The sequence below is a fragment of the Myxocyprinus asiaticus genome, chromosome 44 (genome assembly GCF_019703515.2).
Source record: "Myxocyprinus asiaticus isolate MX2 ecotype Aquarium Trade chromosome 44, UBuf_Myxa_2, whole genome shotgun sequence".
Classification (NCBI taxonomy): Eukaryota; Metazoa; Chordata; class Actinopteri; order Cypriniformes; family Catostomidae; genus Myxocyprinus; species Myxocyprinus asiaticus.
This window is the reverse complement of record NC_059387.1, coordinates 35,696,584-35,723,753: the sequence shown is the minus strand read 5'-3', so window position 1 is coordinate 35,723,753 and position 27,170 is coordinate 35,696,584. Positions and strand designations below refer to the sequence as shown.

The following is a 27,170-nucleotide window of genomic DNA, read 5'->3' as shown; positions in this document are numbered from 1 at the left end:
CTTGACTCCTTCAAAGTGCCGCTCTTTCCTGTCGACACTACGGATGATCTACAGCCACTCTGATATCTGTATGAGTCGTCTCTTTTACGCCCGTTGAGATCTGAAGATACACGCTTGTTCCTGCGCGCTCGCAGTCTAAACGTAGACAGCCTCAATTACAACGGTGATTACTGAACATTTCAGACAATTACCGGCTTGTTTATGTGACATCTGACAACAGTTTTTAATTTAATATGCATTTACTTATTCCATTATTTGATTTATGGCATTCAGCTTCAGGCATGTTTAGCACTGTGGACTTCTACAAGTAAAATATATATGATTATATATATATATATATATATATATATATATATATATATATATATATATATATATATTACTTTTACACTTTTTACATAGTTTTACAGCTTGATTGATCAAAATAATCTACTCACAAGTGATATTTCACGTGATATTTGTTTGTTTTGTCTCATATTTCATCTCACGCACACTTCTGTCCATTTGTTTAACAAGTACACTAACTTTTGAAAACTTTATTAGGGGCAAAATGGTTCAGTCACATCTGTCGGACAGTCGTCATTTTTCTGTAATCTTTTTAAATACTAAAAAAAAAATCATTTTCACACATTAAATACTGAATGGTCTGTTTATTTCACTTTATGTTTAGATAATCAGAGTTTTAAATATGTAATAATTAGTATTTTTCTAATGGATTCTCATAGTTTAATATTGAAAGTCTGGGTCTGGTGCTAAAACAGTCAAATCTATACATAAAAGACATTTATAAATACCAAACATATATGAGAAAAGTGTCCAATTCAATTTTAACGTTTCCTTCATATGACACCAAGAAAACAGTTGAAATCTGTTTGTTTTTAATACAAATGAACCCCTGGGACATCAAAGTGCCTGAAGCTGATATACAAATCATAACCATGATATTACATTTCTATGGTTTCACAATGGTACTGTACATGTCAAAAAACAGCAGTATCATTGGTACTTCCCTGTGACCGTCAGCTAGGGCAAAATAATATGTTATAACATGTTAATAACCAAACGAGTGCATTTAATGAAATGGTAATTTATGTAAATGCAATGTTTCTGTTGCACTCTTCATTGCCCTGAGCCGATTGGCTGATGAATCATCATGTGATGTGCTAATGGCCGGTTAGCGCACAGGCTAATGGAAAAGCGATTAGCATGGCGTGGGAGAGTCACGCGGCGACCCTGTGCATTACTAGCGCTGCTCTAATCACAACAGTCATTGGAAATAAGAGTCATTGCACCTGTTTAATTACTGTGATAATTGCATGTCGTTTGCTCGTGGCCCGCGGGTCCGGCAGCATGTTGCTAATGTGCCCAGTGCTTTGGCAAACCCTTAATAACACTAATGTTCTCCTCCAGCATTAGCAGAGAGATGTCGCACCCCCTCCAGGTGCGATAGATTGGCTGGGCCGTGTGTCGCTGCCTCTCGTACTGTGCTGGAAGATGAATCGTGTGAACAACAACGAACGCATATCGTCATGAATTTAGTTTTAGACTACACATGAGGCCAATGTTCAACGATGTTCTCTCAGAACAAAAGCTCCATCAAGGTAAACGAGCAGAACATCTGCACTAGCAAGCCGAGGTAATGTGCTCATTTTCTGCCTACTCATAAACAAAATGTTGCGACTCACTAAAGGCCACTTCAAACGAATCACGTCAACGTTCTCCAATGCATTGAACTCTATGAAGCGAAGCATCAAACTACAGCTTAACATCCGGTGACATGTTGATCAGACTGCAAGACATCTTTGCACAATATTGGATTGAAAATACAACCAAATACAACAAATACAGAAGTTTTTTATCCAAAGTGCAGACTCCTTACAAACAGGCAACCTTCCAGTTACCAGCACTGACCTTTACCACCAAAACACAACATCACATCTGGGCAGAACAATTCTACACGTTCATAAGAAACGAGATTTCGTAGAAGAACTGTATGAAGTCGCTCACCTGCACACTTGGTTCTGGCTCTGAGCGGCGGTCCTGGAGCTCCGGTACCTCCCTCGTTTGGTCTGGTGAGGAGGACGCTGATCTCATACTCGGTGTCAGGGTCCAGGTGACCGATCTTGTGGTTTGATTTGTCGACGGGTTGGTTGTCGATGAGGCTGCCGGAGAGCGTGCGGTACTCCACCTCTTTCTCGATGATGGGGCCATCGCCATTGATGGAGTTGGCGTTGAGTTGGATCCACAGGTAGGTGGCGCCCACGGCGGTCAGCTGAGGGGGAGCGATGGGGATTGGAGGCTCTGTTGAGTATATAAAGAGCATTTTAATTAGTGAGGGTCAGAACATTAATATAACTAACATTACATAAGTATGCCAGGTATGTGGCATCTTCAGAAAGATATTGATCATTTGGCAATAATACATGTCGAAATAATCATGTCAATAAAGTACGTTGAAATTGCCATAAATTGTTGCGAAGTGCTGTATGGGGAATTAGTAGCAAGTAATGTAAGAGTGTAAATTTAGACCACTTTTCTAACATATTTGATGGATTTGGGAAGTGACATCTTTTTCAATATCAAACACAATCAAAATAACAGCGAGAGGGATTCAAAGGTAGCTGTAACGTTAACATGATTGCCATTAAATGTCAACATTAAAATTTGGACCTTGTTGTTCGGTTTCAAGATGCTCCTCGGATGCCTGGAACTAACGAAATTAAAGTGTTTCTGAAAAACAAAACACATATGGACGCAGCAGCACAGCGAGACAGCTGGATACTGTACGCACTTGTAAGTGAACGAAATTTTGGCCAACTAACAGTAAATTTTATATTTACAGTCTAGCTGGCTAGCTCAGTCAGAGTACTTCTTTACGGGATCAGAAATCGACCTTACAGATCGCTCCCGTTATAATCAATAAAGTTGTGCATGTTACGTGCTTGCAGTGTTAAGAGTTTAATTGATTATAATGGGAGTGATCACATATTCTTGACCTATTCCCAAGCATTTAAACTACTATCCTACTACTAACTGATTACTATGTGCCCTTTCCAGTGAAGACGCACTCAGCGTCAATAAGATAATGGTATGGAAACGTCACTTCAGGCGAATGTACATTATTTCATGTAAGCTTGTAAACTTGAACATTTTCTGTTACACTATCCAAGCAATAAAAAAAGTAACTTCTTGGAAAGCATCTGATGTCCTTTGAGAAAAACTGATACCTCAAAGTCTTTTTTGAAGGATTCGGTAAGACACCTTACTGTTTATATTCAGTTTTTGTATATATCTTATTCTGTTAGCTAGACTCAATAAGTAAAGTACACGCAAGTCATTGTGTTTTGACAGTTCTGGGTTATAAAAATGAAGCTACCAGAAATGCTTCAGGACCAGACATGCGCAGTAGCATTGTTTGTAATTACCTTTGTTACTACATAGTAATAAACTATGGTTACTACAGTCTACAATATTACTATAGAAAACCATGTTTCTGCCCCACCCCCAAAAACAAAAACAAAAAACATGCGACTCTCATTGTTACTGCAATAGTAAAGCCATGATTTTACTACAGTTACTATTGTTAAAGGAATAGTTCACCCAAAAATTAAAAATTTCTCATAATTTACTCAAACTCATCATCTCTGCTCTGTAGGTCCATATTTCATAATATACACACACACACACATAAATATATATATATATATATATATATATATATATATATATATATATATATATATATATATATACATACATACATACATACATACATTCACTGGGAGCCAAAAGTTTGGAATAATGTACAGATTTTGCTCTTACGGATATATAAGAGCCATAAGATATATGGATATATATATATAAGAGCAGATTTTGCTCTTAAATATATATATATATATATATATATATATATATATATATATTTAATTCCCACGCTGTCCTCTAAGGGGCCCTGTAATATACTTCTTTGTTTTCTGAGTAATGTCTGTGAAGTAATCAGCATTTCTTCATTTGGGACAGACTGAAATTCTGATTTTAAAGTCTTCACCCATTTTCCCACTATTTTTGTTGTTTTCTGTGAAGCAAGTTGTGTTCAAATAAGTCAGCTTATTTTAATTAGAAAATTTATAAGAATTGGTACAGTTGTGATTCTAATTATTTCATATAAACACATGCCGAAATGGCGAGTAAACACAAACAAACTGTGGTTGGTCGCTTTACATGTCCAAACAAGACAGTCTTTCCCTGTCTAAATGTGCGGATCTTGGGCAAAATAGGATGCAAAGTGGACCAGACTTCATGCCGTTAGTCAGGGTATGTGAAACTATACTAACATATACAGTGTAAAACAAAGAAATAATCATTTTAGGCAGTTGAAAACTAAATTAGATTATCTGATGATACATGACATTCATTTGCTTGTATTCCAAAACAACATTTCAAGCATACTACTCATGGTGCTCTACGGCCTGGTAATTTTGTTAATGAAACGGTGAGATCAGTGAAAGCTTCAACAAAGAGCCTGAGATTAATTCCATCTGTATCTATGAGCTTTGCTCATAAGTGGGCACAATTAAGCGGCCGCACGGCGGTCTTACACAAAAAGCCACGACTCCCAATCTGGAGTGTAATCTTCTGACGGGGCGGAGAGATTTCTCTGTGGTAATGAGTTAAACCAATTAATTTCCTGACCTTCATTGTTTTACATAGGAGCCCAATTTCATTAGTCACCACCCCGATGGTCCTGCTCCAGTTCACCCGTGACCCACTTCACGGCCCAGAACGCCACACACACACTTATGCATGTAGAAGTGTGTAAGACACACCCATTAGAGCGTGAAAATCTATTAAGAAATAAATGCCAGCTTGCTTCCCTGTCAGTGGAAACCTGAACAAATATGACTATGAGTCGTTGTTGTTGTTGATCATTTGTATGGATATTTTCTTGGTAAAAAAAAAAAAAAAAGTTTGAAAGAGAGAGTGCGCAATAAAATCCCATTATTTTCTCCATTTGAAAATTCTATTTAAACAAATGTCTGAGGTTAAGTGATGATAAAAGCTTCTGTAGAAATGACAAGTGATTTCAAATTCACTTTAAAATAAATGTGTTAATTGTCGAATTCCCAGCGAAATACTATATTATCCACAATCCTGAAGTGAGATCCGAGAAGTCGCTGTTACTGTACCATGGAAATCTGAGCGCCCATGAAGCATTGCAAGTGATGTAATCAAATCAGTCTCTCTACAATCTTGATAATCTTATATATTTGAGTATTTTATAATATATGCATTCTTCAAGTGTAATCGTAATCGTACTTACGAGTTCCAAGCACATGAATGACCAAGTGAAGTCATATTTGCAGTACAAGTGGAAAACTCTATGTTCTAGATGATACCCGAAATGTCAACATGAAATATGATGGAAAGCAATGATTTTGCAAGTTATTTCAGTTGTTGGTGCTTTATTTCAAAAATACTGATTTGCTATTTATGACATTCAACTAGTGCAAAGCTAATGCAGCAAGTTTTGTTTCCAACTTGAATGAGTGACAGTTAAGCAATATCACACGAACAAGAGTGTGATATGGCCCTACATCAGGTAATCCGTAATGCCATAGGTAATCACAGCAGTGCTGATTTAGGGCCATATAGCACGATTGCAAGAGTGATATTGATTATATACAGTTCAATGAAAAAAAATTGGAAAAACTGAGTATGGTCACAAAAAAACGCATTTGTGCATGGAACTACTTTCTTACGCGACGGATCAGAATCTGCCGTTGCTGGTTCAACCCAAATGATGCGTCCAAGCCTCTCAAAAACATCACTTCAGAATTACTAGTATCACAGCTTGGACTGTTTCTAACATGTTATTGGAGAAACAAGGATGCGTGTGTGTGTGTGTGTGTGTGTGTGAGAGAGAGAGAGAGAGAGAGAGAGATGGAGCGTGTGCGATCACCTGTTGATGATGCTGTAGTATGTTAGTCAGCTTTCATTTTTGTGAAATTCATCCTATTTTCTCAGTGGAAAAATAGCCGTCCAAGCGGGGGTATTCCTCCCTATTTCGTGGTAGCCGGTGCGAAAGAGTCATCCACTTCTATAGAAACCGCAATCTCCTCCGCCATTTTGTCCTCTCCAATGTGGAAACTCCGGTAAGAGGTAAGCGCCTTGAGTTTGTGTAATTAATCAGTCTGTTGAGTCTCTCAGCTGTGATGAGCCTAATGCTGAAGTTGTTCGTATAAAGCCATTTAAAGCTATTTCCTAGCTTTAGTAGTGTAGTAGTAATACGAACGATCACGGAGTGCTGATGAATGTAAACACTGACTGATGCTGACTCACTTCATGTCACCTAACTGGCTCATATTACACACAAAAATGTTTTTTTGCCTCCACCTGCTGGCTAAAATATGTAATGTCACAAAATTAAATGTAAAGAGACATATCTCTTAGCACATCTGCACTGCTCTGGCACTTTAGTTTAGAACGGCACGAACACAAGCGGAGCGATACACACAGTGAAGAGTCTGAGTGTTGGTGGTGTCAGACCATCAGTACTCATAGAACATCTCTCGTCCAATCAGATTCGAGGACCGGAAATAACTGTTGTATATATTGTGAATTTTTTTTTTTCTTTTTCCCTTTTTTTCCCAATTTGGAATTCCCAATGTGCTTTTAACTCCTCATGGTCACGTAGTGATTCGCCTCAGTCTGGGTGGTGGAGGACGAATCCCAGTTGCCTCCGCGTCTGAGACCGTAAACCCGCGCATCTTATCACGTGGCTTGTTGAGCGCGTTGCCATGGAGACATAGCGCGTGTGGAGGCTTCAGGCCATCCACCACGGCAACCACGCTCAACTCACCACGCGCCCCACCGAGAACGAACCACATTATAGTGACCACGAGGAGGTTACCCCATGTGACTCTACCCTCCCTAGCAACCGGGCCAATTTGGTTGCTTAGGAGACCTGGCTGGAGTCACTCAGCATGCCCTGGGATTCAAACTAGCGAGCTAGCGAACTCCAGGGGTGGTAGCCAGCGTATTTTACCACTGAGGTATATATTATGATATTAAATGCCTGATTTCGACGTAGGAGCTTCCCAGACACACTTGAAGGCAGACTTCCCTCTAATATACTGTATTTTATACTTGTAACCAATGACTTATAATAAATAGCTTTATATTTTATAATTTTGTGCTAGCAATTCGCAATGCAATATGGAATAAGTAATTGGTATATATTGACATTGGGTCTTGTTTCTTTGTCGTTTTTTTGAATTTTCAAATACTTTATTTTTGCATTGTAACATTTTGATTCATCGCCGAGATTGTTGGTTTGCTTAAAGAGCTCTTCATTGAAGAATTATCTGAAATTTCTGTAGAGAAAATGAATGGAGAAATTCTTCTGGAATGGATCCCGCTGTGAAAGTCACTGTTGGGAACAGATACAAACTTCTCTTGTTGTGCTAGTGAATATGAAGTCGTCACAGTCGCTGGTGGAGGTCTGAGCACATCTCTTCAGCATACAGGAATACAATCATACAGGATTGTGGGGGCTTGTGTACTACAGATTGAGAGCTCATGAAGGCTGAATTGAAGTAGCAGGTCTGTGGCGTTCAGGAAGCGCACAACAGCATATCGATTTGAAGCGTGGAGAATGCCAATTACAGCTGCAGTAATGGATCATCCATCATACTGACAGCTCTGTGCAGGTGTGACCAAAGACAAGCATCACTACACCAACACCCACAACAACAACAACAACAACAACATCTCTCTCTATCTGTCTGCTCATATATTTAGCTCCGTATGAGCATCTCAAGTCAAACTGCACAAGATAATATCATTGATATAGTTTAAAATGTCACACAGCTGATTTAATTCAATGGAAGTTTCAGTGCTCAGAGGTTGCTCTTTCATTGTTCAGGCGACTTAATGGAGTGCTCACTTATACAGTTTTTCCTGTACGTTTTTCTCAGATGTTTTTCCTAAAGTTCCTTATGACGAAATAAAAATAGACTCAAATGAATCAATTGTTAACATACTGTTAGACTACAGAACTATCAAATGTGGATAGCATAGCTCAGATAATTTGCTCATTTGATCAGAGTTCATATTGAGATCTCTGACTTTTGATGGCCGACTTTGTGCTCCAGACATGAATGATCCCTTAAATCATGTGTCTTTTTGAGGAGAGGTGTGCTGTTACTTTACTAAGAGATGTCACTTACCATTTTCACCTGATGGACGATAAAACAGGTGAAAAGAAAAAACATAGACTTACATTGAAGGAGGGACTCGAGTCATATCTACAGACCAAAATATCATAAGGACATTATTCCATGTCAGCTCATCCAGAGATCCTCGGCTCAAAATGTTGTGCTTATCATTTTTCCTCACTGGTAATAAACAAGCATTAATGATGATGAAAGCCATAATATTAAATGCCATGGATCAAATATTTAGTGAGGAATCCATTATTTTGTGGATGACATTTCTTTTAGTCTCTAGACACTTATAGGGCAGAAAAAGAATAATACGAACAAATACAAAATCAATACAAATACAGTTTGATGTACTCCAGAGATTTTCAGATCAACATTTCTAAAATCGAAAAACTAGATATAGGTTTTGCACTAACTTAAGAACCACATGTGTTGCTTGTTATAAATGATAGTGTATTTTTGGTATTTTAGCTTTTTTTTCGAATATTGTTTTTATGTGAATAATTAAAGGTACATTTCTAATTTCAACATTATTTGTACTTCAGACCTCTGCTTTATTGGACAAGATAAACCAGCTTCATACTATGTGACCCACATTTGTTTTTCGACCACTGAAAATGGATAAATTGTAACAATTTACAAATGGAGTCACATTGAGAGCCTCATATCTCTGGGATTTAACTGTGTAGGACCTTAAAAATGAAGATACTGAAAGTAATGTTTATTCTGAACCAGAATCTAAATGGATATTTAGATATCTTTAATAATTCTGGAGTTACAGGCACTCCAACTTTGGAAAAACAACACAAAAACGTGTTTTTCCCCATATTTGGACTCACACCTTTGACATATAATGCAACAAGAGGTGCTGAAGTCAACTGATTTGAGTAATAGATCTACCTATCTCTATTCATAATCATTTATGTTTACCTTTCTGCTGAAAGACTATTAAGAAAATCAAAATTTCAGACAGGGATGTTTCTTAATAACCCCATAGAGACATGAGGATAGACTCTTTTGACTTGGACCTGTAAGCAACCACAGAGTAACATTGTGAAGTCGTCTCTTTCTCTGCTCTGTAATATCGTATCTGGCGATTTAAATTACTCTCATGTGCAATCTAAACTCTCTTTCTCTCTCTCTCTGTCTTGTAAGTTGCTCGCTGTGGCCCAAAATGACATCTCAATTTCACTCTCACAGACACAGAACAACTGTTGAGCTGACATCAAGAAGACCAAAAGCAGGGAAATCAGTGTATTGTCTGAAGAAGACTTCAGCGATCTCTCCTCAACAAGACTCTCCTATCAGGATGACTCACACACTTTTATTCGTCCTGAACATTTAATACTGTTAGAGTTTTGATCTATTAATAACAGTGATAATTGCCCTAACTAACAGTGGTAATAAATTCAAACTAAACATGTCGCAGTCAGCAGCTGAAAGAAGTTAAACCATGACTGGCTGTAGTGTAAAGGTCATGTGACATTAGTGTAAGTAATTTGACCCACAGTCCGCCAGAGGTCAGAGGTCATATAGTGTCAGCGCTCAGCTGTTACAGCGGTCTGACCCGAGAGATGTGAGTGTGTGTGTCACCTGTGCGAGTGTGTGTGTTGCGGTAATGCGAGCGGGAACATCACAGCTGTGTGTGTGTGTGGCAGGTGCAAACACACACACACACACACACACACACACCCCGTATTCTGCTATAATTAGAAGCACACACAGCCGCACCCCAAAAGCCACACAATCACCACACATGCTGTTTGATATTACAGGCCCAATCTGTCATTCACATACTCTGTTATTTGTCCATCTTTTTATGTTTTGTGGTTTTCCAGTCCCAAAAAAATCACTTTCTGCACATTTCAGGACCAAATGGAGGGGATTTATCTGAACACATAAAAAAACTGCTTTCTTGGTGGCCGAATGTCATGTGAAGTCTGTTTCAGATGGCCGTCAGCACATTTCCTCCTTTGAAAATCAAAAATGACAAACATATCCTCTATCTGTTTGTCTTTCTTGACTTCTTTTACAGATATATTTCACCACAAAATCCATAAATATATTACACCATGCATGAAAAAATAATAATACAAAAATCTCATTTTAAATGTCTAGACACATTACAGCAAAGAGATTTTATAAGGTTTTGTGAGTTTCACCCTTCATACGCAAATAATGCATTTCATGCAGGGTCCAAAAATTAAGTATTAATTAGCTTTGGTAAGCAAATGGCCAATAAAAACTTGCCAGTTGGACAATAAGTTTATTAGGGCCTGCAACATAAAATGGATTAAATTGATTTATAAGAAATTTATGATAGTTTGACACTCGCTTATGTAAGCAAAGAGAGCGAATCAAAGTGTCTATTAAAGTAAACATCTAATTTGTATTAATAAAAGTATTAATGCATATATATATATATATATATATATATATATATATACATACATACACATACACATACACATACACACACACACACACACACACACACACACACACACACATACATACACACATACATACACACACAGGTTTGTAGGTTTGTAGCTCGCACATGCTTTTTCAGTTCTGCCCACAAATTTTCTATCAGATTGAGGTCAGGGCTTTGTGATGGACACTCCAATACCTTGACTTTGTTGTCCTTAAGCCATTTTGCCACAACTTTGGAGGTATGCTTGGGGTCATTGTCCATTTGGAAGACCCATTTGCGACCGAGCTTTAACTTCCTGTCTGATGTCTTGAGATGTTGCTTCAATATATCCACATAATTTTCCTTCCTCATGATGTCATCTATTTTGTGAAGTGCACCAGTCCCTCCTGCAGCAAAGCACCCCCACAACATGATGCTGCCACCCCCATGCTTCACGGTTGGGATGATGTTCTTCAGCTTGCAAGCCTCACCCTTTTTCCTCCAAACATAACGATGGTCATTATGGCCAAACAGCTCAATTTCTGTTTCATCAGACCAGAGGACATTTCTCCAAAAAGTAAGATCTTTGTCTCCATGTGCACTTGCAAACTGTAGTCTGGCTTTTTTATGGCGGTTTTAGAGCAGTGGCTTCTTCCTTGCTGAGCAGCCTTTCAGGTTATGTCGATATAGGACTCGTTTTACTGTAGATATAGATACTTGTCTACCTGTTTCCTCCAGCATCTTCACAAGGTCCTTTGCTGTTGTTCTGGGATTGATTTGCACTTTTCACACCAAACGACATTAATCTCTAGGAGACAGAATGCGTCTCCTTCCTGAGCGGTATGATGGCTGCGTGGTCCCATGATGTTTATACTTGCGTACTATTGTTTGTACAGATGAAAGTGGTACCTTCAGGTGTTTGGAAATTGCTCCCAAGGATGAACCAGACTTGTGGAGGTCCACAATTTTTCTTTTGATTTTCCCATGATGTCAAGCAAAGAGGCACTGAGTTTGAAGGTAGGCCTTAAAATACATCCACAGGTACACCTCCAATTCAGTACACCTCCTATCAGAAGCTAATTGTCTAAAGGCTTGACATCATTTTTTGGAATTTTCAATTCTCAATTAAAAGTGAATCAATCTGTCTGAAAACAATTGCTGGAAAAATTACTCGTGTCATGCACAAAGTAGATGTCCTAAATGACTTGCCAAAACTATAGTTTCTAATATTAAATCTGTGGAGTGGTAAAAAAAATGAGTTTTAACGATTTCAGAAGTGTATGTAAACTTCTGACTTCAACTGTATATTTTATTTTTATTAATTTATTGATACATTTAATAATATATATATATATATATACACACACACACACATTTAAAATTATATTAAAGGTGCAGTATGTAAGATTCAGAAACCCTTGTTATTAATGACACTTGTGGCCGTTAAGTGAACTGAGCCTGTTGCTTGTGATCACGCGCGCACACACTCCATAGGGATGCGAATGAGCATCGACCAAAACAAAGAGACTGAACGTGATTCACTGACATCATGATCAGGGCTAAAACAAAGTGTGGATATAGGTTTGACTATGCGAGACTGTAGTTTGAAGTTATCACTTTTCTTTGCATGATACATTGACTGCATTTATACGATAGCATATGTCGGCGTTAGCTAGCTAGCCAGATTTATCAATAGCTGTTAACTAAATTTGGTGGATGATGACAGTAGCTGTTTATAAAAGAGACTGTACATTATAAATATGTTGACACAATTCAGTATTGATGTGATTCCATCACAACTGTCATGTTGATATATCGATGCGCTATTGTTTTATAATAATAGATTGTATATATTTTCTGTATAACCAAGTTACGTTACACTAACGAATGGAGCTTTTTGTATTATCTTGAACATTGTCTAGCATTCATTTCATGTGTTATTGTAGTTTAGCTCAAATGACACAGATCAATCCTTATGGCACTATATTTCACATGATTTGCAGTTATGTAAGTTTACCTGTCCAATAAGAAGAACGCCAATTCAGGGTCGGTTTTGATCCCCAAAAACAAACGAAGTTCCCTCCGGGAATCAAATCCCCTGCCGATGTTCACTCTAGTTTTCGCTCAACCACGATCACGTTCCCGCTTAGCCAGACGGGATTCAGTAGATAAATGTTTTTTTTGGTTTACTCTGAGTTTGTGTAGGAGTCGGTGTTGTGCTGGGAGCCGGACGTTTGCTGGATTTCATCTGTAAGATAACGTTATCTAGTGTTGCAGTTTGTCGTCGCTGTTGAATAGCAGAAGAGAAACACTGAGGCTCTCGGGAGAGCGCATAAACGTCACATCCTTTGGATTTTCCCGGCAAAAGCGACCCGCTCCCTTCGCATGAAAATCAGTCTACAGGCTTTAATAGGCAACCTAGGAAGTCCGGGAGGGGCTCATTTTTTAAGTTGCGTTTCAAGCCGTTTACATATTGGCAAAAAAATATATTTATATATGAAAAATATACATTTATATATTAATAAATGTATCAATAAATTTAATAAAAATAAAATATATGTTTATATATTATATTAAACATATATTTTATTTTTATTAAATTTATTGATAAATTTATTAATATATATATAATAAATATTAAAAATAATAAAAAATTTAAATTTTGCAGCCAATGTTTCCAGCCATTTTTTTATTTATGAATATTATATATACGCATATTATCCAGCGTAAAACCTGTGCCAAGTCAAATATGCGGATCACGGATGGTCCGCTGTGGTGACCCCTAACAGGAGCAGCCAAAAGAAGAAGAAAATATGTATGTATATATTATTTACATACAGTATATATATATATATATATATATATATATATATATATATATATATATATATATATATATATATATTAATAAATGTTTAATTATGTCAATATAATATATAAATATATTTAATACTTTTTATTTATTTTTAATAATAATCTTTTTTCACTCTATATTTTGGCTAGGAAAACATTTAAATTCACCTTCCATTGTCAAGTGTAGTAGAACATTTTGGACCCTGGATACGGTTACATACAGCAGGTATTGTGTGTGTGTCTCAGGTGCTGTAATGTCTGCATGTGTGGTACAGAAAGGAAACATGCTGTAAATGATTTATGGCTCTCATTGTGTTGTGACGAGCGCACAGGTCAGTCCTGTTAACCTGCGGGCGTCTCTCTCCTGCAGGAAGCAGAGCACTATGACACCCGTCGCTGCACCAAACACTCGCACACACCCGCCTTTAAAACACATTAAGATGTGTTTCACGCAGGAGAACAGAGTGATATTTAATCTAAAGGGGCAAAACATGTAAAGTAATACAATTTGCTGAGCCAATTTGGGGTAATAAGTGGTGTGAGCTGCTGGTTTGATGTATGAGAGGAGAAAACCTGCACCAGTAATGACTCATAAACGATGATGTGTAATTTGACATGGAAAATGGATGTGAGTGAAAATCTGAGGAAGATTTACAGCCGAAGACTTCTTTACAATGACAGATCTGATTTATATCACACACGCACACACACACACACTCACACACACACACACACACTGGCTCTGTTGCTCAACCTATAGAGCTGTTTACATAGGCAACATTTTAAGGCCCCATAGGTGAGCTCCTGACGCAAATATAGGCAGCATAATTATGTTGTCTTCTAAAATACCTTCTTTTGACCAAATTGTATCCTTCACAAAGAAGACAATAATGTATTTGTAATATAATGCATTGCAACACAGCAAAAATTAATCCAAGATGTAAAACAATACAACTTTACTAATTCCCAAGGGGCAGTGTGGTTGGCAGTGTACTTACGTTTCACCACCAGAGCGCCGTAACTGGACACTCCCACTCCTTTATCAGATTGGACGATACAACGATACCGACCCGAGTCTCCCTTCGTGGTGTTGACAATATCAAATGTGCCCGTGTAGCGTCTGGAGTTCACAGGTTTGGCGTCTTTCATTGGTGCCTCACGTCCTCCGATGCCCTGAGAGAAACAACAGAACAGTCGCTGATCAACAACTATTGAAATAAAGAGTCACCCGTCCCGCAGGCCACTACAAGCACAAGAGCACGAGTGTCTGTTTTGACATGTAATCACACAGATTAGTCGTTCCACACATGTTTATCTGATAATGAAGAAAACCACACAGAGAGAGAACTGAAGCGTTTAAAAACACATGAACATGACCCATCCTGCAATGAAACAAAACTAGGGTAGTGTTGAAGAAGCTTATATTGGTTGTCAAGCTTTAACGAATCAAACATTACTCTTGTGTTTATCGGTCCCGATGCATCTACGTTTTTCGGTGAAATTGAACATGTTTACTAATATTATTGACTTCTGAGTATTTTTTAACATTGCTGTTGTTTCGAGGTTCCGTAAGTGTGTGTGTGTGTGTGTGTGTGTGTGTGTGTGTGTGTGTGTGTGTGTGAGTGAGTGAGTGAGTGAGAGAGAGAGAGAGAGAGAGAGAGAGAGAGAGAGAGAGTGTGTGTTTGTTCAATGTGAGCCGTGTCGTGCTGCTTCTTTTCTGTTTGTAGAGTGGAAATGTGGATCCAGAGAGAGATGTTTGTTTGTTTTATGTTATACACACACTGGCCGATTTGCAGGTCCAGACAGAAACATTGTCCATTATTCTGCACTGATTTTGGGGGGATTTTGCCATGATTTTGCAACATGGTGTTAAATTGCTACATTCTTCTAAGTAGCTGAAAGAAAACTCAAATTAGTCAAAATATTTAATAAAGAAACATGTAAGTGAGGGCGGGGATGTGTAAAATTTATGAACGAGGGGCATTCGAAAAGTGTGCTGTGTTGTTCTGCAGGCACAGATTCTGTTTGGGTCTGGCAATTAGTGTCTCTATCTTTCTTAAATACTGTCAGAGGAATATCACTAAATCAATATATTGTGTCTTCCCTGATCATAGAGCAGTGGAGATGGCTACTGTATGTATACAAATAATCTGCATACATTTCTGTTTACTCTTTAAATGTTTCAATATTTTGGCAAATGCATGTTAGGTGCAAATGCAGTGTTATGCAAACACAATCCACTGTTTTCTGCATGAATACATCCTTAAAAGTCCATTGTAATGCATTAATTTCAGCTTTCATATTCAGATATTTAGCCTGTTTTGTTGCAATACCAATTTTGAGCTTAATAATTTTCATTATGAAATGTCACTGTTTGAGTCGTACTTTGAGCAGCTTTGGGTGCAACACTGCAGACACCAAAAACATTCTGGGTCCCACTTTATATTAGGCATCCTTAACTATTATGTACCAACATTAAAATATTTAAATACGATGTACTTATTGTGTAACTATAAGCTGTTCTGCAAAATTCTCACAAGATTCCCATTTACTGCTACTGAGGTTGAGGTACGGGTAGGTTTAGGGTTAAGGTTGGGGTAAGTTTAGGTTTAGGGTTTATGGTTGGGTTAGGGTAGGTTTAGGTGTAGGGTTGGGTTGGGGTAACATTTAGGGTTGGGGTAGGTTTAGGGTTGTTGTAGGTTTATGGTTAGGTTTGTGGTAGGTTTAGGTTTAGGGTTGGGATAACATTTAGGGTTGGGGTAACGTTTAGGGTTTAGGGATGGGGTACGTTTAGGGTTAGGGTTAGTGACGTTTAGGGTTGAGTAGAGTTTAGGGTTGAGTAGGTTTAGGGTTAGTAACGTTTAGGGTTGGGGTAGGTTTAGGGTTATGGTTTAGGGTTGGGGTAGGTTAGGTTAGGGTTAGGTTGGGGTTAGGGTTTAGGGTTGGGGTAGGTTTAGGGTTAGTAACGTTTAGTGTTGGGGTAGGTTTAGGGTTAGGGTTGGAGTAGACGTTTAGGGTTGGGGTAGGTTTAGGGTTATGGTCGGAGTAATAGTTTAGGGTTGGGGTAGGTTTAGGGTTTAGGGATGGGGTAGGTTTATGGTTATAGTCAGTAACATTTAGGGTTGGGGTAGGTTTAGGGTTATGGTTTAGGTTTTGGGTAGGATTATGGTTTAGGGATGGGGTAGGTTTAGGGTTATAGTCAGTAACATTTAGGGTTGGGGTAGGTTTAGGGTTAGGGTTTAGGGTTGGGGTAGGTTTAGGGTTAGGGTTTAGGGTTGAGGTAGGTTTAGGGTTAGGGTTGGGGTAGATTTTAGGGTTGTTGTAGAGTTTAGGGTTAGGGTTAGGGTCAGGGGTTATCAGTGTAACTATATATGTAATTAAATGCAGTCACTTTTAATGTAAGTACAGTGCAACAACATGTTTGTACATAATAAGTACACTGTATCAAATGCTTAAGTACAGAGTAGTTAAAGACACCTAATATAAAGTGGGTCCACATTATGTGCTTCCCCATTTTTGAAAAAAGAATACAGGCCCCTAGAATACAGCCACATTCTTGGAGAGTGTGTTAATAAAACAAAACACACAACTGATGGCTTGTTTATGTCTTTGAGCTTGAAAAGAAAATGTAAAAAAACATTGATTCATTTCTTTATCAATCACATTTGCCTTTTCAGGACATCACCAAAGAAAGCTTTAGCTCAAACCCCGGAGATTATAATAGATAATTAAACAAACACACGCTAAGTGTTATTGCGAATATAATGAATGTATGTGATAGTTACCTGTAGCCAGAGTTTGTAGTTGATGTGATCTTTGGGTTGTCCGTTAATGGTGCACTGAAATGTGGCCGTCTGTCTGGCGTTCACTTCCACACCTTTAATGTGCAGGAAATGAGGTGTGTTCACTGACAGAGAGAGAGAAAGACAGAGAATGCATATTGTTCATCAACAATAGCTTCATTCATATGGCATTTTAAGTATTGATGAAAGTATTGTGTGAGATTTGCTCTTTTATTCCTTTTCAGAATAGCATTGTGATGGTACCATGGTACAGTATTGGTAGTTTTTCACAAGGTACTTCAAGAAATACCTTGGTATTACCATGTTTTTGGTCATGTAATTTGGTTATACCATTGTATGTGTTCAAGTACCTTGAAGTATCATGTAAATACCATAGTATATGAATACAGTGATGATAGTATTACCATCTGATACAATCACTATACCATGATATTTTGTGCCTTTTTAACTAGTATCTGATTTTGTAATGATCCAAATTTAAAAGAATCAAATTGAAGTGACTCATGTGATCAACGTCCCCAAACGTCTTTCATCGTCTGTGATAAACTGCAGTGATTCAATCATTAAATGGATGGACACACGTTCACTCAGCTCTCTGTTCAATCAGGATATTACAGTGTGAGGTCAGAGGGGATCAGAACCGACTCGAGATGAAGCGCTCAGATTCAGCTGAAGTTCAAGGGCACTGAGGGATGATTTCCAGATGCAGCACTTACACAGAAGTGCGAGGAAAGGTCCTACAGACTAACTAAAGTTAGATAGAGTCGCCACACATATCGTCTGGAATGTACCAACACTCCACTGGCTGGAAAATGTGTAAATCCACGTAACCCATTCGGATTCGGCATAAAAAAATACTAATTTTGTTTCTAGGCCACATGGTTCAAAAGTTATAGGCCGAAATGTGTGTGAAATTTTGAATGGTTGGTGGCGCTAGATGATTTAAGTTAGAGAGCCCAAATTTGGGACAGTTACATTTGAGAGTATCCTCTATCAGTGTGCCAAATTACATTCATAACATTCCTATGTACGGTTCTATGAGCTGCCATAGACTCTATGAGCAGAAGAATAATTATAAGTACATGAACGGCTACAATAGGTGTCAACGTACCTCTGGTGCTTGGCCCCTAAATAGGGTCAATTTTGATTCAATGTAGATTTTAAAGAGGTGAAAAATGACAGCTTAAACAGACTCATTGACTTCCAGTAATTTCCACAAAAACATATTTGTGACAAGGATGAGGGTGTGGCCAGGCCGTGAGGATGCACGCCCGGCGCTGAATTGTCCTAATCAGCCAGGAGGGGAATAAAGACGAGCTGGGGGCGCCAGTTAGAGAGAGAGTGAGACACACACGGCAGACTTGCTGCCATCTGCCAGGGGAGGAGCGGCTGTCATCCGCCAGAGGGCAGAGGAGTGGCTGAGGACCAGGCGTCGCCGTGTCTGGGGACCAGCGAGCAAGTTTTTATCTCTCTCTCTCTCTGTCTCTCCACCTCGCTCTTTCCCTCTCCTCTCTCCCTCCCCTCGTCTCTCCCAGGGCTCCAGAGAGGCGGGGAAGACCTGCCGGCAGAAGGACAGCCGGAAGGGCAACACCTCCTCTCTCCAGGAAGGGAGGGGACTACGCCATGCCGGAGGTTTCCCCGGCCTGATTCGGGCGGTAGAGGAGTGTGAAAAAGAGGAGGGCGTGGTTGGGCCGTGAGGACGCATGCCCGGCACTGAATTTTCCTAATCATACGGGAGGGGGATAAAGACGAGCCAGGGGCGTCAAAGAGAGAGAGAGACAGAGAGAGAGAGAGAGACACACACGTGGCCGTTGTGTATGTGTATGTTTAAGTTGATTTATGTCATTAAAATTATGTTGACTGTTCTGCCGGTTCCCACCTCCTCCTTGCCCGTCCTGTGAACCCTGTTACAATATTGTTTTGATTTTTGTGTAAAAGTCTTATTGAAAACATTTAAACAGCATTCAGAACCAATTTTGCTCCTTTATGTATTTTTGAGTGAAACAGAATATTTCAACAAGAACAAAAAAACATAGAACAAGAGCTCTTTGAATACTGGATAACATTAATGAATCATTCACAACACAACCAGGAACCTTTATTAAGAAAGTAAATAAGGTTAATCCTGATTTCATGTTGACTTTAAAGAGGTAAAATAAAAACAACAACAACAACAACAGTGTACAAGACACAAGACATAGACACAGTGACAATACACACACACATTCACTGTTTTGAGCTTTGTGCAACATGCTAATTTAACGTTATGCTGGCCGGTGGTGTTTGGTCATGTCTTACTGCGACCCTAAAGCGCCTTATGAATTACAGAGTGTTTCAGTAATTAGTAAAGCTCATATACAGGGATGCACAACAGCTGAGAGGATGTTTGCAGTGTTTTAGTCAATGTGTTTGTGAAAGCTTCAGGACCGTGTGTTTTCATCTGCTTTCAAAGGAAACACGCAGGATGTGTGTCTGTCGTTCTGTGTGTCAACAGCAGATAGTACACAGTTTGAGCTCTAAGCAATCTGTTGACCGCATGTTTACATACGGCTGTGGTTATTATGATGAGACTTACTGCACTGATGCCCCTGACGAGAGATTCCTTTGATGGCCAACAAACCTCGTTCACCTGATGACACAACTTCAAACACCAGCTGAAGAGAGAGAGAGAGAGAGAGAGAGAGAGAGAGAGAGAGAGAGAGAGAGACAAAGAGTTAATATGATTGCTTGGTACAAACATTAAATCTTTTTTTTTAGTATTTTTGCATCATCTCATAACCTTCTTAAGGGTGATTTATACTTCCGCTTCAAAACTACACTGTAGACTGACATGCATTTCTCTAAAAATGTACAGTAACTATGCGTCAGGCCACAGCAGCTGTGATTAATCCTATCTGAAACCAGACACCGTCTCTCATCATGTAGTGTCGCATTCTCTCCAGCATGATAAGATCTATGAATCATATCACATTGTACTTAGGCACGTTTGAATCTGGAGCTTCAGCTTTTTTCATATTCTGTTTATGTTTCATGAGTAAAAAGCAAAAATGCACCAAAAAGCCACTTTTTACAACTTATAAACTCTTATGTGCTTTCATGACTTTTACTCAATATAAATTCGGTCTGTGAGTGAAACTATATGCTTGTTGCATTCTATTCGTTGAGACTTTTGTACAACCTCTGTATAATGTTTGGACCATATGTTTGACAGTATGGTGTACAATAAATCATAATTTTTCAGATGTTATTAAAACAGAATACTTCTAATTTGTCAATAAATTAAAAATGCTGATTAAGAGTTGCTTATCTTGCCTTTATACAGTACATTGTAAAGTTAATCTTTTAAGTTTTAAATTGACTCCAATTTTCTGTTATTAAAACAAGTAAATATTCATTAGATGATTTTTTTTCTTCCAGCGTGGAGCATCAATGTATGCCAAAATTTAATTAATCATTATTTAAGCAATCATACAGTATTTGCCTGAATTATTTTCTCTCTGCATGGCAGACAACATGCATTATAAATAATATGTAACTAAATTTCAACACATTCACAACTTTAATGAATATTTTTTTTATTTTTTTTTATGCAACAATAATTTCATAAATACTTACGAATCACATTTTGAGAATTGCATTTCTTTTATTTACAAAATACATAATTATTAGGGCTGGGTATTGATACAGATTTTCTGATTCAATTCAATTCCGATTCACATGATCGATTCAATTTCTATTCATATGGGATTATTTCAATTATAACGTCCCTTTTGCTGACATATAAAAGAAATGATCTCCCAGGTAATTCTGTTAATTATACAGGGGACCTTTTAACTTGTACATATTAATTATATTTTATTACTTTTTCATCATTTTGGTCACATTTTGGCTTTTTAAAAATCAACAAATAAATTTATCCAATCAATAAAAAATGTTGTTACATATTTATTGTTAAATTGCATAATTTGTACTATTTACAAGTATTTAAATTGATTTGTTGAACACGTGCTAAAACCGTCCTTTTGTCTCTTTAACAAAAACGGCATTTCTGTAAACAGCACCTTTAAATGAGTGCATGTTAACGAGAGAGGACTCAAATGGCTTTACCTCATCTGTGTGATGCATGATTAGAATTAAATGCTTTATGTAGTTGTTTTTTCTGATCAGCAACTGACTGTAAAGAACAGAAAGGCTATTTAAAGAGACATTATTCAATGACTAATGGGTTGCATGGATCTCGACTTGGACACACATTACACGGAACGACTTTTACTCTCAACACGCAACTGGGTTGCAAATGCAAGTGATTTACTCTTATTGTAGAAGAGGGTTGAGCATTGAGAGAAAGATCGATCTTGGGATTTAAGAATCGATATTGAGATCGTTCAAATGAAGATCACGATTAATTGGGAAAAACATTTTTACCCACCCCTAAAAATTATTTCAGAAATGAAATATTCAGAATTTTCTCCCAATAAACTATCATTTTGTCTGTGTACTGTTAGAGCGATGCAGAACTATAAATGCAAACCACTGTATAGAAGCTATACTATACAGGTGCATCTCAATAAATTAGAATGTTGTGGAAAAGTTCATTTATTTCAGTAATTCAACTCAAATTGTGAAACTCGTGTATTAAATAAATTCAATGCACACAGACTGAAGTAGTTTAAGTCTTTGGTTCTTTTAATTGTGATGATTTTGGCTCACATTTAACAAAAACCCACCAATTCACTATCTCAAAAAATTAGAATACATCATAAGACCAATAAAAAAAACATTTTTAGTGAATTGTTGGCCTTCTGGAAAGTATGTTCATTTACTGTATATGTGCTCAATACTTGGTAGGGGCTCCTTTTGCTTTAATTACTGCCTCAATTCGGCGTGGCATGGAGGTGATCAGTTTGTGGCACTGCTGAGGTGGTATGGAAGCCCAGGTTTCTTTGACAGTGGCCTTCAGCTCATCTGCATTTTTTGGTCTCTTGTTTCTCATTTTCCTCTTGACAATATCCCATAGATTCTCTATGGGGTTCAGGTCTGGTGAGTTTGCTGGCCAGTCAAGCACACCAACACCATGGTCATTTAACCAACTTTTGGTGCTTTTGGCAGTGTGGGCAGGTGCCAAATCCTGCTGGAAAATGAAATCAGCATCTTTAAAAAGCTGGTCAGCAGAAGGAAGCATGAAGTGCTCCAAAATTTCTTGGTAAACAGGTGCAGTGACTTTGGTTTTCAAAAAACACAATGGACCAACACCAGCAGATGACATTGCACCCCAAATCATCACAGACTGTGGAAACTTAACACTGGACTTCAAGCAACTTGGGCTATGAGCTTCTCCACCCTTCCTCCAGACTCTAGGACCTTGGTTTCCAAATGAAATACAAAACTTGCTCTCATCTGAAAAGAGGACTTTGGACCACTGTGCAACAGTCCAGTTCTTCTTCTCCTTAGCCCAGGTAAGACGCCTCTGACGTTGTCTGTGGTTCAGGAGTGGCTTAACAAGAGGAATACGACAACTGTAGCCAAATTCCTTGACACGTCTGTGTGTGGTGGCTCTTGATGCCTTGACCCCAGCCTCAGTCCATTCCTTGTGAAGTTCACCCAAATTCTTGAATCGATTTTGCTTGACAATCCTCATAAGGCTGCGGTTCTCTCGGTTGGTTGTGCATCTTTTTCTTCCACACTTTTTCCTTCCACTCAACTTTCTGTTAACATGCTTGGATACAGCACTCTGTGAACAGCCAGCTTCTTTGGCAATGAATGTTTGTGGCTTACCCTCCTTGTGAAGGGTGTCAGTGATTGTCTTCTGGACAACTGTCAGATCAGCAGTCTTCCCCATGATTGTGTAGCCTAGTGAACCAAACTGAGAGACCATTTTGAAGGCTCAGGAAACCTTTGCAGGTGTTTTGAGTTGATTAGCTGATTGGCATGTCACCATATTCTAATTTTTTGAGATAGTGAATTGGTGGGTTTTTGTTAAATGTGAGCCAAAATCATCACAATTAAAAGAACCAAAGACTTAAACTACTTCAGTCTGTGTGCATTGAATTTATTTAATACACGAGTTTCACAATTTGAGTTGAATTACTGAAATAAATGAACTTTTCCACGACATTCTAATTTATTGAGATGCACCTGTATATCAGTCTAAATCAGCCTTTATCCAACATTTTAACCAAAGAGGAACCTCTTATGTGACTCATGTGGAACACAAAATAGGCCACACAAATTTAGCTCCTCTCATACGTACTACATAACACACACAAATGCTGGTTGAAATTTAATGTCACTGGATTAATCTTCTGCAACAGCCTTTGCATTGGAAGTGTGCCTATGATGCATTACTCTTTATGTAGGCAGCTCACAAGGTTTTGAACAGAGCAAAGTTTCCTTTTATCAGTAGGCCTACTAAACATGCACTGTATAAAACGATAATGTAATAAGATTTATCATCTAGCATTTATTTGTGCAGATCCATTTGTGCTCATACTGTCCTGCCGGTTTCCCACAGGTTCTTTGGTAGAGTCATGTTTCCATGTTTGTTGTCATGTATGTATGGAGCTCCTGAGGACATATAAGGACTTGTGAGAGATGCTCCAGTGGTTTAGCAAGTCAAACATCCTGATATCATCAGGGGACGGGTGCAAAGCACAACACTACAGAAATCTGAGCATGACGGCGAAGATTAACTGTTACGCTTACTGAACGCAAAACACTACGTAAGACAGTAGGGTTATAAGGGCGTTGAAATATTTTTTTAGGATGATAGTACACACTGTAAACAAAGCAAAGCAGATTTATGGAAATCACACAATAATTCTGCAGTATTGCCACTACTGCCCACATGCGTTTTGTGTGCTCCTGCTGAGGTGGATCTCAAAACATCTAAAATAGTGATGATGCTATCTCTCCCTCAGTTGACTCAAGACTCTTGTCGGTTTTGTCCATTAGATAAAAGTCCTTACTGAAAAGTACTGTGGAGGTACAATGGTTTTATGGTACGCTACCATGCTGTCAAATGGTAACACCATGGTAATATCGTGGTATTACCATGGCACATGTCTTAAAAAATATTTATTAACAAGATACAGTACATGTAAAAAGACATGGTATTGTCATGAAACATGTAAAAACAATATGGTATTACCGTGGTACCATATTTAGAAAATGGTATTACCATGATAACATGTCCAAATTGCATGGTATTACCATGGTTCATGTCTAGAAAACATGGTATTTCCATGGTATCATGTCAAACAATATGGTATTACCAAGGAAATATGTCCAAAAAAACATGGTATTTCCATGATACATGTCAAAAATATGGCATTACCATGGTACCATATCCAGAAAACATGGTATTTCCACAATAACATTTCAAATAAAATATGGTATTTCCATGATACATGTAAAAAAAAAAATATGCTTTTACTATGGCAAAATGTCCAAAGAAAAACATGGTATTTCATGGTACAATGTCAAAATACATGGTATTAGCATGGTAATGTGCAAAAAACATGGTATTTCCATGGTACATGTAAAATAACAACAACAACAGCATGGTATTATATCATACCATGTCAAAATATGTGGTATTACCATAGTAACGTCCAAATGACATGGTGGTACATGTAAAAAACAAAAACAAAAACATGGCATTTCCATGGTATTGTGACAAAAAATACATGGTAATACCACGGTAACGTCTAAAACAAACACACAAAAAAAAACCATTGTATTTCCATGGTACATGTAAAAAAATCAAGGTATTCCATTGTACCCTGTCAAAATACATGGTATTACCATGGTCACATATACAAAAAACATGGTATTTCCATGATAAATGTCAAAAATATGGCATTACCATGGTATCATGTCAAAAAAAATATGGTATTTCCATGGAAATATGTCCAAAAAAAACATGGTATTTCCATGATACATGTCAAAAATATGGCATTTCCATGGTACATGTAAAACAACAATAACAACAGCATGGTATTACATCATACCATGTCAAAATATGTGGTATTACCATGGTAACATGTCCAAATGACATGGTGGTACATGTAAAAAAAAAACAAACATGGTATTTCCATGGTATCGTGACAAAAATATTAAAACATGCTAATACTATGGTAATGTCCATGGTGCCATGTCCCAAAAACATGGTACTTAAAAAAAATGATATGGTACTGAATGACTGCCATATTCATATACCAAGGTATTAACATGGTACTCCAAGGTACTTCAAACAATTCCATGGCATTGCCATTTACATGTCTAAACCACAGGAATACCGGTATTTTTTAAACGTTTTCCAAGGTTACATGAGTTTGTCCTTAGAAACATTATTATCACTCACAGAATTCCCTCCTGGCATCTGTTTACAGATATTTAATATTGTCCGGTTGTAAACGTCCCACAGGAGAATCTAAACGTGTCATAGTAAATGTGTCCTGAACAAATGGCCAATAAATCAATCATTAGCAGCCAAGTCCGAACAACATCACTTTATTATCTAACTGATTTTCATTCTGCTTTCGTTTAACAGACGGTTGTGAGCGACCAGGCCTCTAATTACAGTTTTATGACAGACTCGTGTAGGAGACGAGAGATTCTTGCTGCATTAAATGTTGCCGTGAGCGTGTGGAGGTGATTAAGTGATGATGTTTCTCAACAGTTCTATTGGGACTAGTTTTCTCTGAGGAGGTCTGATGCATTTGTGTTTTGCAGACCTGCTGAATCCTGTAATTACAGCTAGATTTCTCATTGTGCTGTCTGGTGCTGTCATGGATTCATTAAAATGGGTAAAATGGTTTGGTAGTTCAAACTCTTCTTTATTCAACAGATTTGGTGCATTCAAGCCTGAACTCTTTTGTCTGAATTTGTAAAATAGTTTTTTTATTATTCTTGAGTAATTTTCAAAAGCACATCTGTTTGTCAGTCAACTATTTTCAGAGGCACTAAACATGTTGTTTTTCACCATCTCAGTACCGCTGGAGCAACGCAGAGGTCAAAGTTCATGCTATTATGAATCATTTCCTCTAAATGGTTTCTGCAGCCCACAGCATTCAACAGAGGTCGACAAAATATCCTCTCACCTGTGATTATATTCCAGGTGTGTTAAAAATATCCATCGCACAATGTCACCGGAGATAGTATAGGATGAAGGTGTGAGAATTACCATGTTCTAATTGCACGGAATAATCAATTTAAAAAACAAAAAAAAGAGCGAATTAAAACCCCAATGCAATTAGCGATGGCCGCGTTCTCTTGCTGTGAACTAGAAGAAAAGCACAACAGGAGACGAGCAAAGATACAAACCACAAACCCTATCATTACAAAATAAGAGATGAGAGTAATTTCTGTGTACCAGGTGGTTTTATCTTGACAAACTCTTAAGATACTGAGCAATTACACAAACCTGTAATTAGCCTAGCATTGCTAATTAGCTCCAGCACTGTAGATTAGAGTTTGCATTGTTAATTTCGGCTGGTATTAAGAAGTCACAGTGGCATTCTGTAGCAATTACGGCAGGATAAAAACAGCGAGACAGATGGTGGGTATTTCTCTCAGGACCAATGGATGCTTTTGTTGTTTGCTGTCCGACGGGCTCTCGCAGGAGAGTTGCACATTTGATAAGCGTGTCTGAGCATTGGGGTTAGTTGTTAGCATGAGGATGTTCACTCAAAAGACGTGTTGATTGCTCGTGTGGATGGCTTCTGCAGTGTGTGACAACTACACAAATCTTCAACTAAATAGCAATGGGCTAAAATGATAAAAGGTGCACTGGAAAGAAAAAAAATCACAAAGAAATGTTTTTAATATCTCAATAGTTTCTCCAAGACAGTAAACATTTTGAATAGACAGACTGTT

The 27,170-nt window shown here is 38.0% G+C and overlaps 1 protein-coding gene across 10 annotated transcripts in view; it reads right to left on the bottom strand.

Annotated features, from left to right (window-relative positions):
• LOC127434615 (receptor-type tyrosine-protein phosphatase mu-like) overlaps positions 1 to 27,170 on the bottom strand; it is a 316,778-nt gene that overhangs the window by 162,977 nt on the left and 126,631 nt on the right. For all 10 annotated transcript variants that reach the window (XM_051687456.1, XM_051687457.1, XM_051687461.1 and 7 more), the window contains exons 4-7: positions 19,870 to 19,948; positions 17,277 to 17,398; positions 14,490 to 14,664; positions 2,008 to 2,301 (exon numbers count right to left, since the gene is read on the bottom strand). In XM_051687456.1, coding sequence (XP_051543416.1) covers positions 2,008 to 2,301; positions 14,490 to 14,664; positions 17,277 to 17,398; positions 19,870 to 19,948 — 670 coding nt within the window. The remainder of the gene's footprint in view (positions 1 to 2,007; positions 2,302 to 14,489; positions 14,665 to 17,276; positions 17,399 to 19,869; positions 19,949 to 27,170) is intronic.